Here is a 23,918-nt window from a genome sequence, read left to right as displayed (position 1 = left end):
TGCAACTGAGAAATGTTCTGGCTGACAATGTCAGTGCCACCACATTGAAGCACTTCAGTGCATCATGCAATGTCAGTGCCATGCTACTTGCTTAGTTAGAAAAGAAACTTCAGATTAACTTCAGCAAATTCTTTTTTCCACAGAATGAGGGTTTCTTACAGTGATGTCGTGTTAGGAAGGGATCACGATACAGCCAGTACACACAGAGGGAATGATTACACACACAACCAATTCTTTCAACATTCACATGGCATAGGATTGTGTTTCATTTTCAATTTAGGAGAAATTAAATTTTAAGTGGCTCCCTTCAGCTACTGTCTCCTCATTTCATGCTACATGTTATATCTGACAGTATTATTGAATGCAGACATTATGGATCATATTTAGTGTATATATATTGGTTTTTGAGTGGTTGGTATATATGTTTGTTCTCTTTTTTTTACTGGCTGATGTGCTCTTTACAGGCCACAGATTAACGGCCAGCTGGGGGCGACTCCACTGGCTTCAAAACGAAGTCCATTTGTATAGAAATCTATGGGAAGATGACCCTACTTCTCTCTGTATTACCTCAGTGAACATTTTCCTAATGTGTTTATGGTCTCAATTGCTAGTTTCAAGGCAAGGCAAGTTTATTTGTATAGCACATTTCAACAACAAGACAATTCAAAGTGCTTTACATAGAGCATAAAAGGCATCAAAACAGAATATAGAAGCAACACAAGTAAAAAGACATTTAAATACGATTAAAAGAGTTAAATTTGGAAATAAAAAGAAGCTAAAAAAGAATAAGACAGATAAAACAAGAGAATAAAAGTTACAGTGCAGTGTAAAATATTAACCCTCAAATTTGGTTTAAGAAAAGGCAGCAGCAGACAGAAAAGTCTTCAGCTGTGATTTAAAAGAACTGAGAGTAGCAGCAGACCTGCAGTTTTCTGGGAGTTTGTTCCAGATATGTGGAGCATAAAAACTGAACGCTATGTTGAGTTTTTACTCTGGGGACAGAAAGCAGACCTGTCCCAGACTACCTGAGAGGTCTGGATGGTTCATAATGTAGCAGCAAGTATTATTCAATATAGCATGATGTTCATTTTGTAAATTATGGTCCCATTTAATTTACATTTGACAATAAAGCAGGTGTCACATCCTGCCAGGACTTTCTGCTGTGTTTGGACTCTGTGTTTTTGCTCTTTTGGGTTCCTGTGTTCACTCTGTGTGTCTGTTAACTCCAGTTCTTCTTTATGGTAATTTAGCCTGTTAAGTTTTCTGTCAGTATGGCTCTGTGTTCTTTGGTTGTTATTCTCCTCCGTTCCACTGGACACCTCAGCCTTTCTTCCTTTTATATTAAGACTGGACTGTGTTGGAGAAGGCTGAATTGAGCTGAAGGACTGTCTTGCATTATTAGTTAGCTTGTAGTGTTGTTTACTTAAGTTTATGTAATTCTGAGACAGTTTGATTTATGCTGGGTTATGATTAAGTGATATTGTGTTTTTGGGTTTTGGTTTGCTCTGTGTTTCCGTCCTGTGTTCCTGCACTCCTCCACACCTGCCCTGCATCTAGTCTTGTTAGCCCTGCCCTGCTCTCTGTGTTTCCCCCAGCCAATCGGCTCCCTGTCTGTTCTCCTGTTTTGTCACCTCAATCTCCTCTCCTGAGTTTCTCCACCCATCTCCCCACCTGCATTTCAGAGATGTTGGCTACAGTTCCATGGTCCTTAAATTTAATAATATTGGCAACAGTGGTCACAGAAACATCAAGCTCTTTGGAGATGGTCTTGTAACCTTAACGTTGACCATGCTTGGCTATTAACTTTTTTCTAATGTCTTCATTCCACTCTCTAGTTTTCCTTCTGTTATCTATGTTCAATGTGATGCACACAGTGGCACAAAACAGTAGAGTGAGTAATTTTCTTCTTTTAAACTGGCTGCATGAGTGATTATAAGATTGAAAACACCTGTGATACTAATTAAAACACAATAGTCTGCTTAAAGTATCACTACAAATCAATTATTTCTTACAACTTCTAAAGGGTACCAATAATTTTATTCAGGCTATTTTAGAATGTCTTTGTAGAATAAGCATGAATTCAGTTATTTTCACAACTTTTTTGTTTTGTTGCACTGCAAACCAAACATAGACATACATTGATAATAAAATATCTTTTAATTTCAACACAGTTCAGGATGAATGGTGCATTATTTTCACAAAATGCAAGGGTACCAATAAGTTCAGCCACGTCTGTATTTATTTCACTATTTACAGTGAAGCATACTTATCTAGCAGACAAAATAATTGTATGCATCAAACAAGTGTAACCACTTTTTGTAAGGAAACATGAATACATTTGGGTAGCTGTTTCCACTGCACTTTTTAAATTCAATACAGTTTAAAATGACAGTTTAGCCATTTAGAAGATTTTCTTATCCTGTTCTTATCCTTATTCAAAGCAACTTGCAGTGCAACAGTAAATCCATTTTTATTCCTTGTTTGTGATTATTTCAAAATTAAAAACCAACAGTATTGTTTCTTCTAATATTGTTCACATAATGAAAGTCTGTACCCTAATATGAGAAACTGGGCAGTTAATAACTCATGATAATACGTCATGAGGAGATGAGTGGCATAAAACTGGAAAAATGGACAGGGGTTAGGGCCAGGTTTTAGTCTTCAGTTGAACTACATTCAGCTCTTTTACAGACAGTTAAACTGCTGCCAACTGACGCTTCAGCTGTCGTATGGGTACACGGAACTATTTCTAGCACTTACACTTCAACTAACATTTCAACTGCTTTCAGCACTTACTCTTCACCTGACAACAACTTTTCATCTTCAGTCTCATCAAGATTTAACTGACACTTTCTTTGTTTCAAGGAATGGTTCAACTCTTTAAGTGATTCAACTTCAACTGTAAGTCTTAAACCAAATTTCACTAGTTTTATCTTAGGTTCTGAGGTTTCATCCACCCAGTTTTTCATGCTTAATCATTTTGGGGTATTAGAAACAATGCTTTCTATACAACCTAAAAGCTTAAATCAAAACACCACATGCTTTGACACACCATATTTAGTTTGTTTACATGTATACTTTACATTGTATAGAGAGATATGAAATTACTCTCACCTGGAAACTGTAAGAAATCCATTTCATTACAAATCAGTGTCAGTTCTTCCGAGATGTTTCAGAGCTATTCAGTTCATTCCCGCTGTAACTATATTATATAGCAGTCATATATCTCCAGAAGCGTATTTCATTGAATCTTTTCCTAGCAGTGTAGTATGTAGACAATTCTGTAATAGTAATTCATACAGTACAGCCTGAGGTGCACAGACACTATGGTGTCAGGCTGCTACATTTAAAGAGCAGCAGGTAAGGGAGGTGTGGTCTGCAAACAGCTGCAGTACTGTCTGTCACTGAATAGCAGACAAAACACCTGCATGATGCCTCAGATATGTAACATGATTCCAAGTGGAGCTATGAGTGTGGCTCCATCTTGTGTTTTCCCTCTTGTAGGCTTTGAGGTATCCCTTACGGAGATTTCTGCCTCAAACCCTATATAGCAAGGTTCAATGGAGTTAAGTTTGTGGTGCTCACAGAATTGAACAGTTTCAACATTTAAACCAAAACATTAACAAATTTAAAATGTGTTTTTCTAGAGGGATGTCATTGTGGATAATCCAATATAACACACTGTCAATAGTAATTTTGGTGAACCAAAACTTTAAAGAGTAAGGCTGGTGTAACCCGGGTCACAAAGAGTTAACAACACAGAAGTGCCTTAGCTAATCAGAGCGCAGGCTACACAGCGTACGCTAGTCAGACGCTGGGTGACACTGTTGAGAGATCAGTCAGTTGGAAATGCATCTGTCAGAAAAAATATTTATCTAGACAGATTTAATCTGTCTAGAGGCATTAGACGCCCCACCTCCCCATACCTCTTCCTGTTAGTGACTCAGCTTTTGGCAGGCCATATTAAAACTAGTGCGGTGAAGGGTATTTCTCTTATAGGTAGAGAAGTAATCATAACTCAGCTGGCACATGACACCACACTATTCTTACAAAATGAAAACCAAATTCATATTCCCATTGAAGTAATCTGGGAGTTCTCAAGGGCCTCTGGTCTGTACATGAATGTAAATAAGTGTGAACTTATGGCCATTAAGGAGTGCTCTAAATCTGCCTTTTAATCCTGTTATACAAAAAACTCAAAGAAAATTAAACCAATGGCTCTTAAGGGATCTCTCGTTAAGAGACAGAGTATTAATTACCAAGGCAGAAGGAATCTCCTGACATTATGCAGCTTTGGCTCTGCATCTTGATAACAAACTACTAAAAGAGATTGACAAAATCCTCTTCAATTTCATTTTGAAAAATAAGACACATCACTTGAAGAAAACAGTTCTAAATTCTTACGAAAATGGTGGGCTACATTTTTTGGATTATTATACAATAAATAATACATTTAAGATAAATTGGCTGAAGCAATTTTTCAAAAACCCTACCTCCATTTGGAATATTATACAGTGCTGCTTGAAAGTTTGTGAACCCTTTTTTTAGAATGTTCTGTATTTCTGCATAAATATGACCCAAAACGTGATCTCTTTTTTCATCTTATTCATTTACTTATTGAGGAAAATTATCCAATCTTACACATTTGTGGGAGGCAAAAGCATGTGAACCCTTGCTTTCAGTAACTGGTGTGACCCCCTTTTGCAGCAATAACTTCAACCAAACATTTCTGGTAACTGTTTATCAGCTCTGCACATCAGCTTGGAGGAATTTTAGCCCATTCCTCCTTACAGAATAGTCTCAACTCAGGGATGTTGTGGGCTTCTTTGCATGAACTACATGCTTCTGGTCCTTCCACAGCAATTCTTTAAGATTAAGGTCAGGACTTTGACTCAGCCATTCCAAAACATTATCTTTCTTCTGCTTTAACCATTCTTTGGTAGAACGACTTGTCGTTTAGTGTTGTCATCTTACTGCATGACCCACTTTCTGATGAGCTTCAGTTCACAGACAGATACCTTGACATTTTCCTGTAGAATTTGCTGATACAACTCAGAACTAATAGCTCCATCAATGAATGCAAGCTGTCCTGGTTCAGAGGCAAAGCAGCCCAAACCATGATACTATCACCAACTTGTTTCACAGATAGGATAAGGTTCTTATGCTGGAATGCAGTGTTTGCTCATCACCAAACAGAATGCTTCTCATTCAAGCCAAAAAGTTCGATTTTGGTCTCATCCATTCACAGAACATTGTTCTAATCACCTTCTGGCTTATCCATGTGGTCTTGAGCGAACCGTAGATGGCAGCAATGTTCTGTTTGGAGAGAAGTGGCTTTTTTCCTTGCAACTCTGCCATGCACACCATTGATGTTCAATGTTCTCCTGATGGTGGACTCATTAATATCGACTGTAGCCACTGCAAGAGAGACCTTTAGTTTCCAAGACATTACCTGGGGTCCGTTGTGGCCTCCTGGACTATTACACGCCTGCTCTTGGTGTGATTTTTGTTGTTCGACAACTCCTGGGGAGGGCAACAATGGTGTTAGATGTCTTCAATTTGTACATGATCTGCCTGATAGCTGACTGGTGGAGTCCAAACTCTTCAGAAATGGTCTTGTAACCCTTTCCAGCTTGGTGAGCATCAACAACTCTTCTTCTAAGGTCCTCAGAAATCTCCTTTGTTTGAGCCATGACACACTTCCACAAACCTGTGTTGTGAAGCTCAGAGTTTAACAGTGAAGGCCCAGATTTCTCTTCTTTAAATAAGGCAGGGTCTCCCAGACTCACACTTGATTGTCATCCCATTGATTGAAACACCCAACTCTAATTTCCCCTTCAAATGAATTGATAATCTTAGGGGTTCACATACTTTTGCCATGCACAAATATGTAACATTGGATCATTTTCCTCAATAAATAAATGAACCAGTGTTTGTTTTTGTCTGATTTGTTTAACTGATGTCTCTTTAACTAGTTTTAGGACTTGAGTGGAAATCTGATCATGTTTTAGGTCATATTGCAGAAATAGAGCAAATTCTAGAGGGTTCACAAAAAGCAGCACTGTATGTCTCCATATATTATCTAAACTGGGTCGATTAAATTTTTTTCTTGTTTGTGACTATAATATCGATAAAAATCCCTGTAAACAGGTCTGCTTTTCATCACCAGGCTTTATTGTCATGGTCCCTCGTTTGCAAACACAATTTTTCACCTCATAACTATTTTTTATATGGAATAACAAGGACATTTTATATAAACACAAATCTCTCTTTATGGAATATTGCTTACACAATAATATTGTGTTGGTAGAACAGTTATTTAATAGGGATGGTCTTCTCTTTACTTATGAAGAGTTTCTGTCAGAATATAATATGCCTGTAACATGTGGGGATTATGCAAAAGTCTTTGGTGCAATACCCTCTGGAGTCTGTACGCTGTTTAAATCTCAGCCAAGGGTTAATGTCCAACAATCGCCCTTGTTATCTCCAACATACACTCCCATAGGCAAAATTTGTTTTTCCAGTTATCCTGGTGATAACAACAGATCTTTAAGAGCTCCGTTCCAGAGAGATATTACCACACTACCAGATGTGATTTCATATTGGAATCACTTTGTGGATGAGGAGGAGGAAGGCCTGGCTTCTACCTAATCAACACTCGATCACCAATAAAGTTAAGGAAATTTCCTTTAAACTCATTCATAAATTCTGTTCAGCTAAAAACTATGTTAAAAAAGCTTTAAGAGAGACATTGATGTGAGTTGCAGTCTCTGTTATGGATATCCACAAACTGTTTGTGCATTTATTTTGGCACTGCCCAGTTGTCAAGAATTTCTAGCAAAACCTTTGTGTTTTCATTACTGAAAATACTTAAAGTTTTATTTTACTTTGGAAGAATATATTGTTTGGTCTCCTGGAAAATAATACACAGAAAAGCATGTGTACATGATAAATCTTATTATTATAATGGCCAAATTCCATATCCATAAATGTAAATTTAAAGGTAAAAACTGTGCTTTATTGCCTTTAGCAAAGAGTTCAAACAATACATTTATTCAATTCAACACTCTCTAAAACAAAAAGCAATTAAAACTGTGACAGCCTGTGCTGTCTTTCTTTACATAGATATTTATTCTCCCCTTGCGTTCATTTATAGCATTAAAAAGTGTACATTTTCTTTCACATTTTGTTTTTTTTACTTATGTTATGTGTACCCATGGTGTGTACCCGTGTATACATGCTTTGTACATATAAAGTGTTGTTGTAAATAACTTCCATGGACATTTGCCTGTACCCCTGGGACATAAATTGTTGATGTTGTTTGTCTTTTGTATGTCTTTGTGTTTTATATGTATTGTATATGATATTTTTGTTGATAAAGTTTAAGGGAAAAAAACCCGGATAAGCTGGTTGCCAACATGGATGTATAATAAGAGCTGTAGAGAAGCAAAATAACAATAACAACAATAATAATAATAGAAATATAACTAGTAATAATAATAGGGTCAAGCAGGACCAAAACAGCACGGTTCCCCAAGGGCAAGATGGATTGAGGACGGTGAAAAGAATTCATCATATTTTTTCAATTTACAAAAAAATATGCCAAAAAGGTAATAAATAAATTAGACATTAATAATTGTTTGAGCAAAGATCTATTGATGACCGCATAGTTTTGTTATATAAGATTCTAATAGTTCCAAGTACTCTAATCAAGAGGCAGGTTTATTTCCTGAGTCTGCTAAAGGACTGGACCCCAAAAGTAGACGAGAATTTTCTAACAGAAGCTGAAATATCCGTAGCTGAGCTGGACACTGCCATTTCACAGATGCCTGATGGAGAGTCACCGGGCCCAGATGGCCTCACAACACAGTTCGTCAAACACTTCTGGACTGAAATTAGAGAACTGATCTATGATGCTTTTAAAGAGTGTATAAAATGTTCTATTTTATCACCTACCATGAAACAAGGCATAATTACGCTTATACCAAAACCGAACAAAGACAAATTATCCTTAGACAACTGGAGACCCATTACCCTTCTATGTGCAGATTACAAAAAAATTTTACATTAAAAGCCTCATTATTTATTTTATGGACAACTTGGATGCGAAAATTTCAGATATTGTTAATCTTGTGATTATTTTGGGCAAATATCATACACATATTTGTAAGTGGAATGGCAGTACTCCCTCTTTCACCGTGTTCATGCATACTTTTGCATTTCCGCATTGCTTCCGCACCTGTGTGGCCCATAGAGCTAGCGCACTAGTGACTTTCGCCGGCCGAGCCGGCTACTTCCGGTTTAGCCCTCCGGCTAACTTAAATGGGGATAAAACAATTCAATCGTGCGGCTCTTTTAGGCTTTCGAAATGTGATCAGACCGAACGGATCAAATTCTAATAGTGAGACGAGTCCTTTTGCGGATGTTGAGATACTCAAAAAAAATATCCGCTGATTTACGGATGTCTCTTTCACAATGTAAATCTATGGGAAAAAGTCTTTTTGGGCCCACCGTCACGTGATGTTGTAATTACACGGTTTGGCCGCTATATCAAATTAGTTTCACAGCCCAGCGCTGTTCTTGGGGGCTTGTTGCCAACCGCCAAAAAATCCGAAGGAGAGGAAGAGGAAGAGGAAGAGGAGGAGGAAGAAGAAGAAGAAGCAGCAGCAACAGCAACAACAGCAGTAGCAGCAGCAGAAGCAGGTGATGCTGGGCGGGGCTCGAAGGAGGAAGTAAATCAATACAGCAGCAGAACTCCGTTAATGGTAGAAATGTCAGTTTTGCCGACATGCAGCGATATTTCATCTTCTCTACGCTGAGTCCTTGAATGCATGGGGTAAGATGTCTCCTGCCTTTGTATAGCTAACACTGTTTCACAGGCAGTGAAACACTTCCCGGCCATTGTTAGCTTAGCATAATGTTAGGCTTTGACATATTCAGCTGGAAGATTTGATCTACATGGTTAATTTTTAGACACTTTATTGATTGCAGTGAGTGAGGTTTGTCTACCCGGCTGTCCAAATAAAAACGAGTCTGACCAGCAGCTCGCTTGCTGTCTTTATATCGTTTTCTTACATTCCTGGATACAGTAAAACTTGTGAAGCCATTTCATTGTGTGACAGCTGAGGATGCAAAATACTAACCTTTATATTCCGTTTCCAAACAATCGCAGCTCTTCAGATGTACAGTCCACCAAAATTCAGATTCCAAATATGTGTCTATGATATATATTGTAAAAACGACTGAATGGGTCTGATGTAGAGTTCTGTGCAACGATGCAACACTGCTCATACGAGAGAACAAGTTGTTGGGACATTTCCTGGTTGCACCTTTAACAACTAAAAACCTGCAATTTTGCAGATAATGACAGTTTCATCACACAATGGAGATCAGCACTCTGTTGTCTGCTTTGCTTTAATATTTGAATTCATGAAATTGAGCAAGAGTGGTGGGATGCAGTTGGGGTGAAATAGTTTTCAATCAATTTTCATATCATACAACTCACATAGTCATGTTCTGTGACTGTTGAAAGAGCAGTGGGCAGTCTTCCTGCCAATATTTGATCTGATAGGGCAACACAGAAATATACTGATATTCTCTATTTGCTTTATTAGATATTTGGTCAGATCTGTTACTTTTGCCAATTTGTGTGAAATCTTGAAACACCTGGCACTTATTTTCTTAAGTGACTGGCATGCATGAGGTTTACACTTGGGTGAAAAACTTTTTAAAAAGTTAGTTTTATTAAGTCTGTTCATTTTAGTGTGTATGAGACTGACTTGTGACAGTCTTTATTTTTCTCTTTCACCTCAAGTGTTTTTGTATGAAGCCTATGAATACAGCTGGTACTTTATACAACTGAGCATCACTATGGAGGAGACAAGTCGAGAGGCGGTTGCCACAGCAGTGCAGCGTGTGGCAGGAATGCTACAGAGATCGGACCAGCTAGACAAAGTGGAGCAATACAGAAGAAGAGAGGCCAGAAAGAAGGCCTCTGTGGAGGCCCGGCTGAAGGTGATGAGTTCACTGGCAGTACAGTATACATCATTATACACCTCTTCATTCTTCATGTGTTCACTCACATGACGTCTTTACATGTCCAGAGCTCAAGATTGTTGTTTACAATGATATTAAGAGTTCTATGTGTAGAATTGTGAAGCAATTTACATTTATTAATCTTTTTTTTTTGCCAATGAGTGAACAGGTAGTAATGTAATGTAGGCCTAAAAAATGTGACCTTCCCAACTTTCTCGGTTGTCTGTAACTGATGTTTTTGCGCACTCCTGAGTGCCTTGCCTCTCTCCCGCTAACATCAGCAAACAGTGCTATCTGACTAGAAACACCCTGTCAATATTAGCTCACCAAGCTAAGGAAACAGCTAGCTGCCTCTGTCAACCACTACACATTTCACAACAAAACACCCCCGCAATGACAAGTTGCCCATTCCCAAGCACACACACACACACAGCTAAAACATTATTTCCTCAACCAAAGCAGCAGAAAACAAGCTCCAGAGCAATAGCAGAACATAGCTTACGGCTTTTATTTACTAGGTCATAATAAGCACACATTTCACAACAATAACCAAAGTTCGTTTCTCTCCGACCACAGCGCGTTGCTGCCTGGCTGACTAACTGGTAAGAGATGCTTTGCTGAAACAGTGCAACGTTAAATACCACAACACAACGTTAGAGATCTTTTATGTAATCATGAGAAGTGTAAGCCAGGAAAAAGATATCACTTGCAAGAGTCTCGCGCCACGAGCACACACACAAGCACGGACACCAGGATGTTGACTGCAGCTCATTTGAGGGCCATAGATATCACTAAGGAGAAGGAATTTCTGATTCCTACATATAGAACCTTCAAACAGAGAAAAGCAGCAAGTCCTCAACATTCCTCATAAGTTAGAACCAGGGGATGGTGGGTATTTTGCTACATAAATTAGTTAATAAATAACTTAAAATAAGCATTGATTATTGAAATTGTTGATTAATTTTCAATTGAATGAAAAAAGATTCATTGAGTAGCTGTTTCAGCACTGAAACAATGTATTGATTAATAACAAAAAATAATTGATCAGGGCTAATGAAATTATGTTTGTCAAGTTGTCCTCGAAGAATTTAAGGAATATATCGGTTAAAACATCAGTGAAGTTTGAATGTCACCATTACGCAATAAATACAGTTAACTTTGGCATATCAGCTCTTTCCAACATGAAACTGCAGTCAGAAGTGTTGTAAAATTTCACTGGAATCAAATACTCTTCCCATCCTGCCCAATCCCAATGTTTCTCCTCTGGTGACTTTAGTCATTGCCATCCCATTGTGATCCCTACTGTGATCTGCTTAATTTCACTTCTGTTCCCTTTTGAGTCCTGAGAAAACATTAAAAATCCTGGGTATATTTAACTGTGCTTAGCAACACTTTCAAATGTTTAAATAACATGGTCATGTTGTGGCCTCTGCATTGAACATCCCTCAGCTATAGACAAATGATCTAGCTCCTGTTTTTTGACAATAGGCAAATGTGTAACTAATTCAGTTTTGTTATCGCATCTACTCTTGAGGCTTGGTCTCAGGTCTCTCAGTGTCCACCCATCAAATGGGACCCACTGGATTCCAAATAACACATCAGCATCTGGTGCATACTTTCTTCCACTTATAAACAGTCTGTTACTGTTTGGGTAGAGATCCCTATTATTTGTTCTTCTGATTACAGCTAAGTTAAGCAATAATGCATTCTTGTACTTATCATTGACCAAGTATACAGTATGTTGTTTTATATGGTAATGTCACACATACTCAGTAAGACAGCACGCATTCACCATGTACCACAAAGTTATTTACTGACATGTTTTAGTTATTCTAATAATAACTCCAGTATTACACTAATATATGTCTCTTGTTGGCCCCGGATGTCTTTCAGGCAGCCATCCAGTCCCAGCTGGATGGTGTCCGTACTGGACTGACCCAGCTGCACAGTGCCCTGCTGGACGTCAAAGACATCCAGAGCTCACTAGCTGATGTGAGTAAAGACTGGAGGCAGAGCATCAACACCATAGAGAACCTGAAAGATGTCAAGGATGCCGTGGTTCAACACAGTCAGCTGGCCTCTGCTGTGGAAAACCTTAAAAACATCTTCTCAGGTAGACAATATTGTTAAGACAGAAACATTCCAGGCTTTACAGGTTTTAGGTTTGATTTACCTTGTCATCTAATGGGAAAGGAGAAGTTGTGGTCTTGGACTATATCACAGTCCAAGTTGTCTCTGCTTTCATTTGCTCTCAGTTCTCTGTGTCTTTGCCACCTTTCTGTGTGTACAGTCCCAGAGATCGTAGCAGAGACCCAGCAGCTGATAGAGCAGGCAGAGCTGCTGCAGGCCCACAGGAAGCTGATGGAGCTGGAGTGTTCCCGGGATGACCTCATGTATGAGCAGTACCGTATGGACAGCAAGAACACCAGTGACATGAACCTTATCTCCATCTACTTTGAAGATGTAAGTTCAAGTAATAGTGTATTGGAATGTTATAACATTACTGTACAAGAACATCATACATGTCCTCAACATGACTTTTTCTCTCCCCTGATTCTGATTCTGATACCTAAACTTGGGGTACTGTTCATGAGGGAAAACGGATCAGATACCAGTTCTTCGAGTTTTTTACGCAGTTTAAAATCTTTCTTCGGCTTGTGAAAATTTTCAATTACTGTAAATCTTCAAATTGTGTCCTCTAATCCTCAACAACATAGAGAATTAGGCCTTTATTTAGAACAGCCATACAGGCATTTGTTCTTAATAACCACTGGGTAATACAAATTCAACACTTCCTTCATGTTTAGTAGTTGTGTGTGTGTATGTGTGTGTGTGTGTGTGTGTGTGTGTGTGTGTGTGTTTTGCACATTTTGTGTCACTGTTAAGCTAACCCAACACTTACTGCGCAGATGTTTTCTCATTGGGAATGATTCCTCCCCTTCTTAGTAAGCTTTTAATGGGAAAATTTAGCAGGAAGTGTCACCTTTTATTGACTTGACAACAATTCAAAAACATTAGACGCAATTGGAAATAATTATTGAATGAAAACAGCATTTGGAAATGTAGTAATTCTACAGGTAATTCTACCCACTCAATTTCTTTGTTATTGATTGGTCTGTAATTGTTTATGTTGGAATATGGCTGGCAATAGCTGCTTTTAATGAAGTATTTACAGTACATAGCTCTGGAAGGTTTGTGAAATTGCATAATTACAACTATAGACTGTATAAAAATAATGGATGTAGTTACCATGACAACACGCATTAGTTTGTGGGCTCCCGTTTTGAAGCCTCAAGTTTGGCATTTTGACAGTCGCCATCTTGGTTTTTTGGAGCCAGAAGTGATGAGAAGTGACCATATTTGGACAAGAGCGTGGAGGTGGGGAGGAGCTCCCCAGAGTCCAACAACAGCACCTCGTCCACTGCCGTGGTAGCGACTTGTCAATCAAAAGGTAGCCATGCCCTAAAGACTACCCTGCTTTATCGTCTATTTTACTCTAAATGGGACTGTAATTTACAAAATCAACATCATGCTGTATTGAAGAAGACTTAAAATTAGCAATTGAGACCATAAACTCATGAGGTTTACTGAGGTAATAAATTAAGTGAGAAGAAGGGTCATTTTCCCATAGACTTCTGTACAAACAGACTTCTTTTTAGAGCCAGTGGTGTTGCCCCCTGCTGGCTATTAGAGAGAATGCAGGTTTAAGGCACTTCTCATTGGCTTCACTTTTCAGACCTGGAGCTACCCACTTGGTTACAAATCATCCACCTTAAACTTTTACTATACCCTGACCTGAGTACAGACACATCATCACGTTCAACCTATCTAATACAAAGCTGCATTTTTTTTCTTGTGTGACTGTGGTACCTCATGAACAGCCCATTTGTGTCTTCCTTCCATTTCTCTTTTTTGCTTTCTATGACTGTAGATGTGTATCAGGCCTGTCTGTGTTGCAGGAGGGCCTTGTATTGTAAACTGAAGCAGAAAATGTAACTAATAAAATCAGTTCTGCTCATATGTGAACATATGTTGATAAATGTCAAGCTAAAGATAGTTTACCTCTCTGGTGGATAATACAGTTGTATTCTGTCCAAGATGTTTTTTTAGTTATTATCTCAGTCAAGTCTTTAAAGCATTCAGTTTTTAAACTCTCTCTGTTTCCTCCCAGGTTCAGGGGTTGTCAGATGAGCTGGCCAAACAGTTATGGATGGTACTGCAAAGGTCCATGGTAACAGTTCGTCGTGACCCCACCATGCTGGTTTCAGTGGTTCGTATCATTGAGCGCGAGGAGAAGATTGATCGGCGCATGGTTGACCGTAAGAAGCAGACTGGGTTCATCCCACCAGGGCGACCCAAACGATGGAAGGACAAAATGTTCGAGGTAAAAGGAGTGATGAAGCATCCAAGTATTGCTCTGTACATCTTACAGGTCTCTGTAGGTCTTACTTTTAGAATAGAGTTAATTATCTTTCTTCATCCCACTCTCTTCCTCTTCTTTTTCTTCGTCCCACTCTTCTTCCTGTTTTTTTCTTCACCCGTCTCGTCTTCCTCTTCTCTTTCTTCATCCCACTCTTTGTCCTCTTCTTTTTCTGCATCCCACTCTTCTATCTCTTCTTCTTCTTCTTCTTCTTCTTCCTCTTCTTTTGACTTTTCATGTGGTTTTTCCTGATTACCCACTTAAGCCCACATGGCTGGTGTGCGATTGTTTTTATTAGTCTTTTGACTTCTTTGTTCTTCCTTCCCCACTGTAAAACCTCTCTACATTTTACACAGCAGTTAAGTCTTGTCTCAAATGATCTTTGCCAGATATGGAGAACATATGGAGACTGATTGAAAGTAATGGTTACTGTAATGATAAGGCCTTGGTCTCACAGTCATTGGCACATGGTGAAGCATGACTGTGTTTGTAGAACATATTACATTAGAGAACAGTGACATTTATTTTGAATTGATTTGCTGTGGCATAGAAGTGGTGTTCACATTTTAATTATCTTGACCTAATTACTTTACAGGTCAACTGTATAGTCTCATCCCCTAAACCAAAGAGCTTTTCCTGAAGCCTTTAAACTGTCTGTTTGGCAGGTGTTGGAGGGTACAGTCAGCACCCGCATTGAGGGCACCCAGGCAGTGACGAGGGAGGCTGATAAAATGTGGCTGGTTCGTCTTCTGGAAATAACCAGGAAATATGTTCTGGATGACCTCATCGTTGTCAAGAACCTCATGGTTCAGTGCTTCCCCCCTCACTACAACACCTTCAACAGGTAACGCATAACTGAATGAATCAGTCTGTTTTGCTGTCAGCATATGTAACAGGTCCTAAACTCAAGATCATGTAACACATTATAGTGGCTTGTATCTTCTTTAGTTTCTGAGCTATGGCGCCTTTATAAAAGGGGGCGTGGCCTGCCAAAAAAGAGTGTTGCTAAAATATTACAGTTCCATAAGTCATTACCTTTGAACTATTCATTCACTATCTTTTTATTCTATTATTTCACTTTTTATTTCATTTAAAAAATGATTTTGTGCTTTGGAGCACTATATCTTCACACAGAACCACATCAGATCTTTGTTATGTTATAGTACTATATTTTCAACTAGGTGCGTGTCTAAAAGAAATCATAATTTCTGATTTATGAAGCATTAAAAATGGAAATATGATTTCACACCTATATTTCAAGCGCATATTGCCTGTGTATGATAAAGTCTAGCATAAAAACAATCATGCCACTGGAAAGAGCATGTTTTAATTAGTAAATGCACAAAATATGAAGTGCCTTAAACCAAACATAAGGTATCAAAAACACCATGTTTTACTACAAACGGAAATTCTGCAAAACCCAGTCCTACAGTTTAACTAATTGCAGTGGTACAAAACTGAAAGCTTTGAAGAAATAGTGTGTTCACACCAAACGCAAAGCAAATTTTTCAAGCGTTGAGATTACATATAAAGTCAAAATAAAGACGAATTTTTCGCGTGTTTGGTGTGAACACAAAAATACACTGATGTCTTTTTCCAAATCCAGTGGAAGTACCTGCCAGTTGGTGTAAGTGGGGCCTCAATGATAAATATAGGAATAATACTGACACTAAAGGTGTCAATACTATTTTTTACAGAATTTAATTTTTACAATTAAGAAAACTACAAGACTAGAAATTGTGCTAACATTTCTTGGTACTAATATTAGGCAACTACTTTGATGCCTTAATTAATATAGTTTGGTTCAAGTCAGCAAATCTGTTGATTTGACCTGGAATGACCCAACAGTTGTTTTGTAGAAAGTGTTTTCGTCTTTTCATCAGAGCTACAGAACAGTATATTCTCTGCCTGACATTTTCTTGTGAAAGCATCACTGCTTTGCTGAGTTACTTCTTTGTGAACTACTTTCTGTTTACTAACTACTGTGCAGACTTTCCATCTCTGATCATCCAATGAGAGCACACCTGAGCTCCATGTACAGGAATTTTGCGTTTATGTGTTGTTGTGTAGCTAAAACTGCCTTCCACTCTCGGGTCAGAATAACTTTCTTAGACCCTTTAATGCAACTACAACAAGTTTTTACTAAACTTAAGTCCGATAATTATTCCTTAAAATATACATTACACATCACAATTTTAAAACTATTAAAACTCATAAGTAAGTTTAATGAAAACCGTGGATGTGTGTTTCATTATGATGCTTCTCTGGAAGGTAGTAAAAACTCAGTTAAGGCCAGGCCAAAGCAGTCAAACTAGGGGGAAACACTGCTAATGGACAGAGAAGAGAAACTGAAATTTAGGGTATCTAGTAATTAATGTATGTTATGTAATTATCAGGTTATATGTCTGTATCCAGACATGAATGGGTCCAACATAGGTTGAATAGCACTGTCTGCTGTCTGGAAGAGATATTACACATACGTATGTGTGTTTTAGGTTTTTCAGTCTCTACCACAATGCTGTGTCCACTCGTGTCAAAGAACTGGCCTCTGAGGACTTGGAGGCTAATGAGATTGTGTCCATGCTAACCTGGGTCCTCAACACATATAAGAGGTACATACACACAAACACACATTCTAACAAGTTGTGTCCATGTACTGAATATTGTGTTCATTTTGGGGTTTTCTTCAGTTCAGAGACCAAGCTGAAAAGCCATTATGCTTCATCAGCAACATCAGTGATAATTTGAGTTTGCCATGACCACAGGGCTTGTGCATTTGTTCATTTGGTGTATTTTCCAGGTTACCTCCTCCTAAATCATTGGCGGTGATGAGACTCGTGCACAGAAACCAAAGCAGACCCCTCTAGGAGACTTTGTTTTTCTCACATAGTAAAGCTATTGTGGACAAAACTTCCTCACCTATTTCATTGTCGTTACATGGAGTTAATCTGATGGTGGTACTGATTGATTCCTGTCATTTATAATTTTTTATCATTTCTACAGAAAGCTCCTACAGAATACAACCCTGCCAAAGCCAACACATAACCTAATGGGATAGATTCACAACCCCAAAATATTAATCTATTTTTCTATACTACTTATTTCCAAGGTCATTAATTACATTTCTCTCTGACTAATTTCAGAGCATCTTAAACAATCTGATGATAACACAAACAGTTATTTCCACACCAGGGAAAACTGACAGCTCACATTGTATTTGCCATTGTCACTACCAGTCCATCTCACAGTAATTTAGCCCCACTGAGATTAATTTGATTTGCATCTAAACACCAAACTGTGGTCTGCTGGTTATGTTGTTATAAATTTCAGTCAGATGCAGACGAGCAGCAAGAGGCAGCTTTTTAATATCAGATTTTAATATGTTACTCACCCAACAAATAAAACAACGGGGGAAAAAAAATGTAACTCCATAGAGTTCATTAGACACCTGCAGATGGAAGTGATTCATAGTTAAAGAGTCTGTCTATGTTTCAGTGAGGAGATGATGGGCCATCCAGAGCTTCGTTTAGAGTGTGACATCAACCAGCTGGAGCCTCTGCTGCCTCAGGATGTGGTGGATGACCTCCTCAGCAAATATGTCCAGACTTTCACAGTAAGCAGCACACACACTGACAGGCACATTTAGGGATGCCCCTTGAAGTTATTAACCCTCTAAGTTTTCATTCTCATCATGCATTTATTTCATTTGGAACTTCTGGTGGAATCCCCACATAATCAAATTGTTAGCGCTGCACTAAAAATAGACCCGCTCCTTGGACCTTTTAATCACAGTAACTTCCTTTTCTCATGAAATGGCCCATTTATTATTCTAAATCGTGTTTTTTTGTGTGCGCACTCTAGGGAGTATCATTCAAACAGATGTTAGAATGGCTTTTATCTTTTTGCAAATTAACTCTTCATATAATACGTGAGAGGTAATATTTTGACTTATTTTACACAAAAGTATCAATTTCACACCGTTTCTTGCGTTTCATCCTTCTGCCATCAGAGTTCCTCATTTCTCCAGTTTATGTGCGTTACGTATGGGTCAGAGTTTCTGTGGAGGACCGCGCATTCTCCTGTCGAGTTGGTTTGCTTAAAAAGTGGCATATGCCTTCTTTTGTGCATATGCAACGGTAATAAATGAGGGTCCTGGTCAAGGCCTTTTGCTACCTCCTTGTTCATCCTTTCCTCCCCCCCTGTACACAGATATCAATTATGAAATAAATAGGCAAGACAGTTAGAAAAATGCCAACTTGTTTTAATGAAAGTTCAACAGGTTACATTGTCTCAAATAATAATGTTACAAACCATCTAATTGTGATGTGTGGACCCAGACTCTTTACTCTTTACTGACTGTCTATGTCTGCAGTCTAATATAACAGGCTGGCTGAGGAAGGCCCTGGAAACAGACAAGAAGGACTGGCAGAAAGAAACAGAGCCTGAGGCTGACCAGGACGGATACTACCAGACCACACTGCCCGCCATTGTCTTTCAGGTAACACACATGACACAACTACTATTACATTTATATAAAACTTGAGAACCATGACCATGACAGCTTCAGGTTGAGAGCTTTGACTATGCCTCTACCAGATTTGCTCATGTGGATGAGGGCAGTGAAAGTCCCATCCAGAGAAAAAGAAAAACAATGAGATCAAAAAGACAAACAATAAGTTTATCCAACACAGGAGATTAAAAAGTTAAAAACAGGAGAATATAAAATTGCAAGGATGAAAAGATAAAACCAAACCAAAGAATGGTTTAATAAGGGATTTGAAAGACAATACAGATGTAGCCTGTCTTCTCTCAATGGGCAAGAATTCTGGGGGCTTTAATTGCAAAGCCTGGTCACCTTTTGTCACCAGCTGAGACCTGGGAAAAACCAGCAGAGCAGTGTTTGCTTCCTGATCCTTGTAATGGAAGCATTTACTTCTAGTAAATTGTTTCACTCCACCTCCCTTCCTGTTCTTTATGTGTCTTCACTCCACTCTTCATCAGATGTTTGAACAGAACCTGCAAGTCGCTGCACAAATCGACGGGGATTTCAAAGAGCAGGTTCTGAAGCTCTGCCTGAAACAGATGAACACATTCCTCCACAGGTATTGTTTGACTTTTGTTCTGAGTTAGTGAAGGTGCGTTAAAGTTGTTCTTAGGAATTATATGCAAGAATAATTTTGTTTTTAAGCTCTTTTATTTATATATATATATATATATATATATATATATATATATATATATATATATAAATCTGATGTTATAATGAGGGAATTTTCTAGGACATCCACAAACATGATATGTTGTCCACATGGGTTCTGATGTATAATTGGCACTTACCCTTTAAATATGGGTCATATGCAAACTGGGCTCAAGAGAACAAAGTACTCTGATTATATGAACACTTTGCTGTGTTACACTGACACTGTGTGTGTTGTTGTGTGCAGGTACAAAGAGGAGGCAGTGACCTACAAAGAGGAGCACCTGAGAGACCGGCAGCTGCCTCAGTGTTATGTGCAGTACATGATAGCCATCATTAACAACTGCCAGACATTCAAGTAAGATTTCATTTTACACAAGTTAGTGTTTATGCTTTCAAAACATGAGAGTTCTGGTTTTGATGCCAAATGGAATTTGATTTGAGGTTTCAGGTGAGAGTGTCTCCAGCAGTCTTTTAAGTAATTGCTTTTTGTTTTCAGAGGGCTGTAGATATCATATATTCTAATGCATGACATTTGTGGCATGTGTTCCTCAGAGAGTCCATCAACAGTCTGAAGAGGAAGTACTCTCAGTCTTCAGAGCCCACTGAAATTGACACTGCCATAGCAAAGACACTCAATGAGGTGGCCAAAGAGGGATGTCAGTTCCTATTGGATGAAGTCTTCCTAGACCTTGAAGTAAGATGGGTTCAAATTGATGACAAATGTTTTATTACAAATACAAATTCCTTTATACATGTGCTCAGATGCTTAAATAATCTACTCAAAATAAAAAGTCAACAGTAACATCCCATCACAGAAATAGTGTTTCACTTACTCCGGATAATCACAAAATTTCATTGACAACCACAGTATTTGTAGACATATTGTTGATGTTTACATCACGGTATAAATGACCTCAGATAAGATTTTTGCACATATTTACTATAAAGTAGAAACACGTTTTCTTCAAACTGTAATAACTCCTCAGGGCATGCTGCTCATTTGTTATTCAAAGACAGTATTTGAACAGTCAAAGAGTACTAGCTAAGTGATGGATGAATGAGCTTTACAATAACGTATAATCATTGAATCATCATTATAATTGCAGGATGTGAGACAGATCAAGTTTCTCTTTGTTTTCATTTGAACTAACAGTAAATGACAAAACAACCTGACACTTATACGTATACTTATTTTGACATTGCCTTGACTTATGTATCCCAGCATCACCTGAATGAACTGCTGACCAGGAAGTGGCTAACTGGCTCTCATGCTGTGGACACCATCTGTGTGACAGTGGAGGACTACTTCAATGACTTCAACAAGATTAAAAAACCCTTCAACCAGGTAGGACAGGAGCAGAACACAGGATCTCAGCAGGGTAGCTCAAAGATAATTCTATAAAACAGTTGAACCGATTGACTTGATGAATCCAACATGTGAATGTACTATCATATTTTGGCAGTTCCATAGTTTTGGAAGAGCTATGAGCCATCTTGTGTGTTTGTGTGTGTGTGTATTGTTACGGACTAGTCAAGTCTAGGGGTTTCAGTATTAATGAACCAATACTAGTCCTAACCTGGAGGGTGTAGAAAAGGAGGAAACGTGGAAGAACACAGAGGAAGACGGACTGGTTTCCAATGTTAGAGATAGACAGTCTGGAGGTGGGTTACCTTATCAGGTTTCCACGCCAACTAGCATTTCAAGTCCCTCCGACTCGGCCTCGCCAGCGCTGGCGTTGCTCTCGTGAGCCGCGAGCTCCTTCTGGCGGTTCAGTTCAGTTTTTGGTGGTTGGGGGATGGGTCCCCGAAGAACAAAACTGGTTTTACTCAAGGGTCCGGGTGCAGGAAAGGTGTGAAGCTGTAAGGTCTCGAACGCTTCTAAAAAGGACGTCTCTCTGGGCTTTAACTCAACTCGTATCACTTTCAATGTTCGCGCTTTCCCAGCTGAGCCTCATCACATTACTCCAGTGGTTGCGCACGCACCTCACCGTGGCGTCCTTTTATCAGCCCGCAGCTTAACCACACCCCCTTGTTATCTTCTCAATGAAAACCAGTCCAGTTTAGGAAAGGGAAAGGAAGAAAGAGGAACTATAAACCCCGCCCCCTTTACTCCTAACAGTATATAACACAGAGATTTTTAAGATGATCCCATGACATGTTAGTTGTGGTGTGTTGCAGGAGATGACAAGTGAGGCCCTGCGCAGAGTGGTAGTGGAGTACATCAAAGCAGTGATGCAGAAGAGGATCACCTTTAAGAACGCTGATGAGAGGAGGGAAGGAGCTGAGAGGATGATCAAAGAGGCCGATCAGTTCAAGTTTCTCTTCAGAAAACTGGCTGCTGTGAGTTGACATACAGCTGTTTTTTTTCTATGCTGCTAAATTATTCACCTTTTTAGCGCTCGCTTAACAGTTGTAACTAACAATGAACTACTCTGTTAATCATCGGCAAAGCTGTTGAAAAGATGCTTGGTACATAGCAGTACTGTGGCTGAACACATCCAGTGTTGAGTTTGATTGTTGTGTGCAGGGTGAAGACACAGACCGTCTTTGTGGTGCCATCGCTGCCACCGCTGAAGTCTTCAAACTGACTGACCCAACTCTGCTGTTCCTGGAGGTCACCACTCTGGTGTCTAAATACCCTGACATCAGGTACACTCACGCTACACACTCTCACACTCTCTCTCTCTCTCTCAAATTCTTACATTTTCAATTTTTTCTAACTTGCAGTCGTAAAACATAAACTGGTGTAGACGGCAATGCGTGAGGTCTGGTACTTCAGAATGCTCTAAATTACCAACTTAGAATACAAAAGTTCTTGGCTGAGTGTAAGACACATTTATCAAGTTCATTTTAATAGCAATTCTCAAGTGATTCCATGTCAACTACATATGTCATATTATACATTACTTTAAAAAATTCGAACAGTTTATTCAAAGGTATGTTATTCATTCAACATATGTCATTGAAATGAACAACAATCTAATATATTTACAGTGTATAAATATATAAATAGGGACCAAACAATAGGAAATTGGCTGAAATGGAAACTAAATTCTGCTGCTGGTAGACGAGGTGATTTATACATCTATATTCTCAAGTTTGTGAGTAAAGGACTTTTACTTTTTATCTTTCACTGAAGTCCAAAATTTGACTCAGCAGTTTGATAAATACGAGCCCTAGATCCTGACTTGGCTGCTCTGAGACATTAACATTGTTGCTTTGAGTAAGCCCAGGCAGTGATATAGCACGCACAGCACCAGGACCATAAACTGGCACAACTACGTGGAATACAGATGTTAATAATGCTATTAATCGCACCTGATGTTAAGTGTCCTCGATGAGTTTCCACACAAATGTTATATGGCATCTCTCGTTGTGTTAGTATGATTTTTATCTGACCCTATGTATTTTACTGATTTTGGGTGTTGGACATGTGACATAAACATTTCAGAGTCTGCATGTCACCTTAGGTAATATGGTATAGCCCTTCGGGGGGACCTTAGAGATACAAACAATGGATCCATGGTCAAGTTTGGAACTGTTCCAGATGTGGTATGTTGTGGCACATAATATGTTGTGAGGCAGCTGTCAATTACATGATGGATGGCTCCCAACCGACCTGGTGCCCATGGAAAACCTATGTTATTCATGTGATAAGATACAGATGTGTAACCCCATATAAGCTATGCACCGACAGTGGTACGGTGCCCAGACCATCTTTGTACATGGAATGGACCCGATGGCCATTGTCTAATAAACATCTACCAAATAAGAACTTCGTCAGCTCTTCCTTTGAATGATATCATCACACATCCTTCCTTTCTCGTTGCTAAGTTTTTTTTTATCCTCTCTGCTCTCTCTAGGGAGGAGCACATCCAGGCATTGCTGGCGGTGCGTGGTGATGCTAGCAGGGAAATGCGCCAGATGATTATTGGGACTCTCAGTGAGAACAAAGTATCCTATTCTGGTGTCACACAGCCCATCTTCAAAGACATCACCGTGCCCACCATCACCATGACGACCATGACTACCATGACCTCCATGGCAACTGCAAAGCTGCTCAAATAAAGCCAGTCACTACGACACTGTTTCCACCTTCTGCATCTTCAGAGATGATAACATGATCATTTCTTTTTCTACACTCTGTTGTCTTTGTTTAATGCAGCTTGCTGTGTTTTGTTCCCACACTTTATTTGCTGTTTTATTGTCATCAAGATCACATCTTGCTTCAGAAAATAATAAAACTGTAGTTGTAAAAATGGA

General features: G+C 38.9%; 2 protein-coding genes across 3 annotated transcripts in view; one reads left to right on the top strand and one right to left on the bottom strand.

Moving 5' to 3' along the window:
- Positions 1 to 9,804, bottom strand: part of gad3 (glutamate decarboxylase 3) — a 22,265-nt gene extending 12,461 nt beyond the window's left edge. The window contains exon 1 of the mRNA XM_042427594.1: positions 9,144 to 9,804. Within this exon, the coding sequence (XP_042283528.1) occupies positions 9,144 to 9,291 (148 nt within the window). The 5' untranslated portion in view covers positions 9,292 to 9,804. The remainder of the gene's footprint in view (positions 1 to 9,143) is intronic.
- Positions 8,630 to 23,918, top strand: exoc3 (exocyst complex component 3). 2 transcript variants are annotated; one of them, XM_042427591.1, is made up of 16 exons: positions 8,630 to 8,836; positions 9,815 to 10,014; positions 11,929 to 12,148; positions 12,326 to 12,498; positions 14,207 to 14,419; positions 15,121 to 15,299; positions 16,951 to 17,067; positions 17,951 to 18,068; positions 18,828 to 18,953; positions 19,457 to 19,557; positions 19,900 to 20,010; positions 20,208 to 20,349; positions 20,878 to 21,000; positions 21,834 to 21,995; positions 22,183 to 22,304; positions 23,519 to 23,918. In XM_042427591.1, exons 2-16 carry the CDS (start codon positions 9,871 to 9,873, stop codon positions 23,721 to 23,723), a joined length of 2,256 nt encoding a protein of 751 aa, XP_042283525.1. In that variant the 5' UTR covers positions 8,630 to 8,836; positions 9,815 to 9,870; the 3' UTR covers positions 23,724 to 23,918. The 2 variants fall into 2 exon arrangements, with proteins under 2 accessions (XP_042283525.1, XP_042283526.1); XM_042427592.1 differs by having other exon boundaries at positions 8,650 to 8,703.

The sequence above is a fragment of the Thunnus maccoyii genome, chromosome 12 (assembly GCF_910596095.1).
Source record: "Thunnus maccoyii chromosome 12, fThuMac1.1, whole genome shotgun sequence".
Taxonomy (NCBI): Eukaryota; Metazoa; Chordata; class Actinopteri; order Scombriformes; family Scombridae; genus Thunnus; species Thunnus maccoyii.
Note: the sequence above shows the minus strand (reverse complement) of the source record. Positions and strands in the feature narration are given on the sequence as shown.

Excerpts from the sequence above, each read along its gene's own strand:
- exoc3 (XM_042427591.1), top strand. The coding sequence starts at position 9,871 with ATGGAGGAGACAAGTCGAGAGGCGGTTGCCACAGCAGTGCAGCGTGTG. Across the intron at positions 14,420-15,120 it reads GGAAGGACAAAATGTTCGAG|GTGTTGGAGGGTACAGTCAG; the intron begins GTAAAAGGAGTG and ends TCTGTTTGGCAG. Across the intron at positions 19,558-19,899 it reads ATGAACACATTCCTCCACAG|GTACAAAGAGGAGGCAGTGA; the intron begins GTATTGTTTGAC and ends TGTTGTGTGCAG.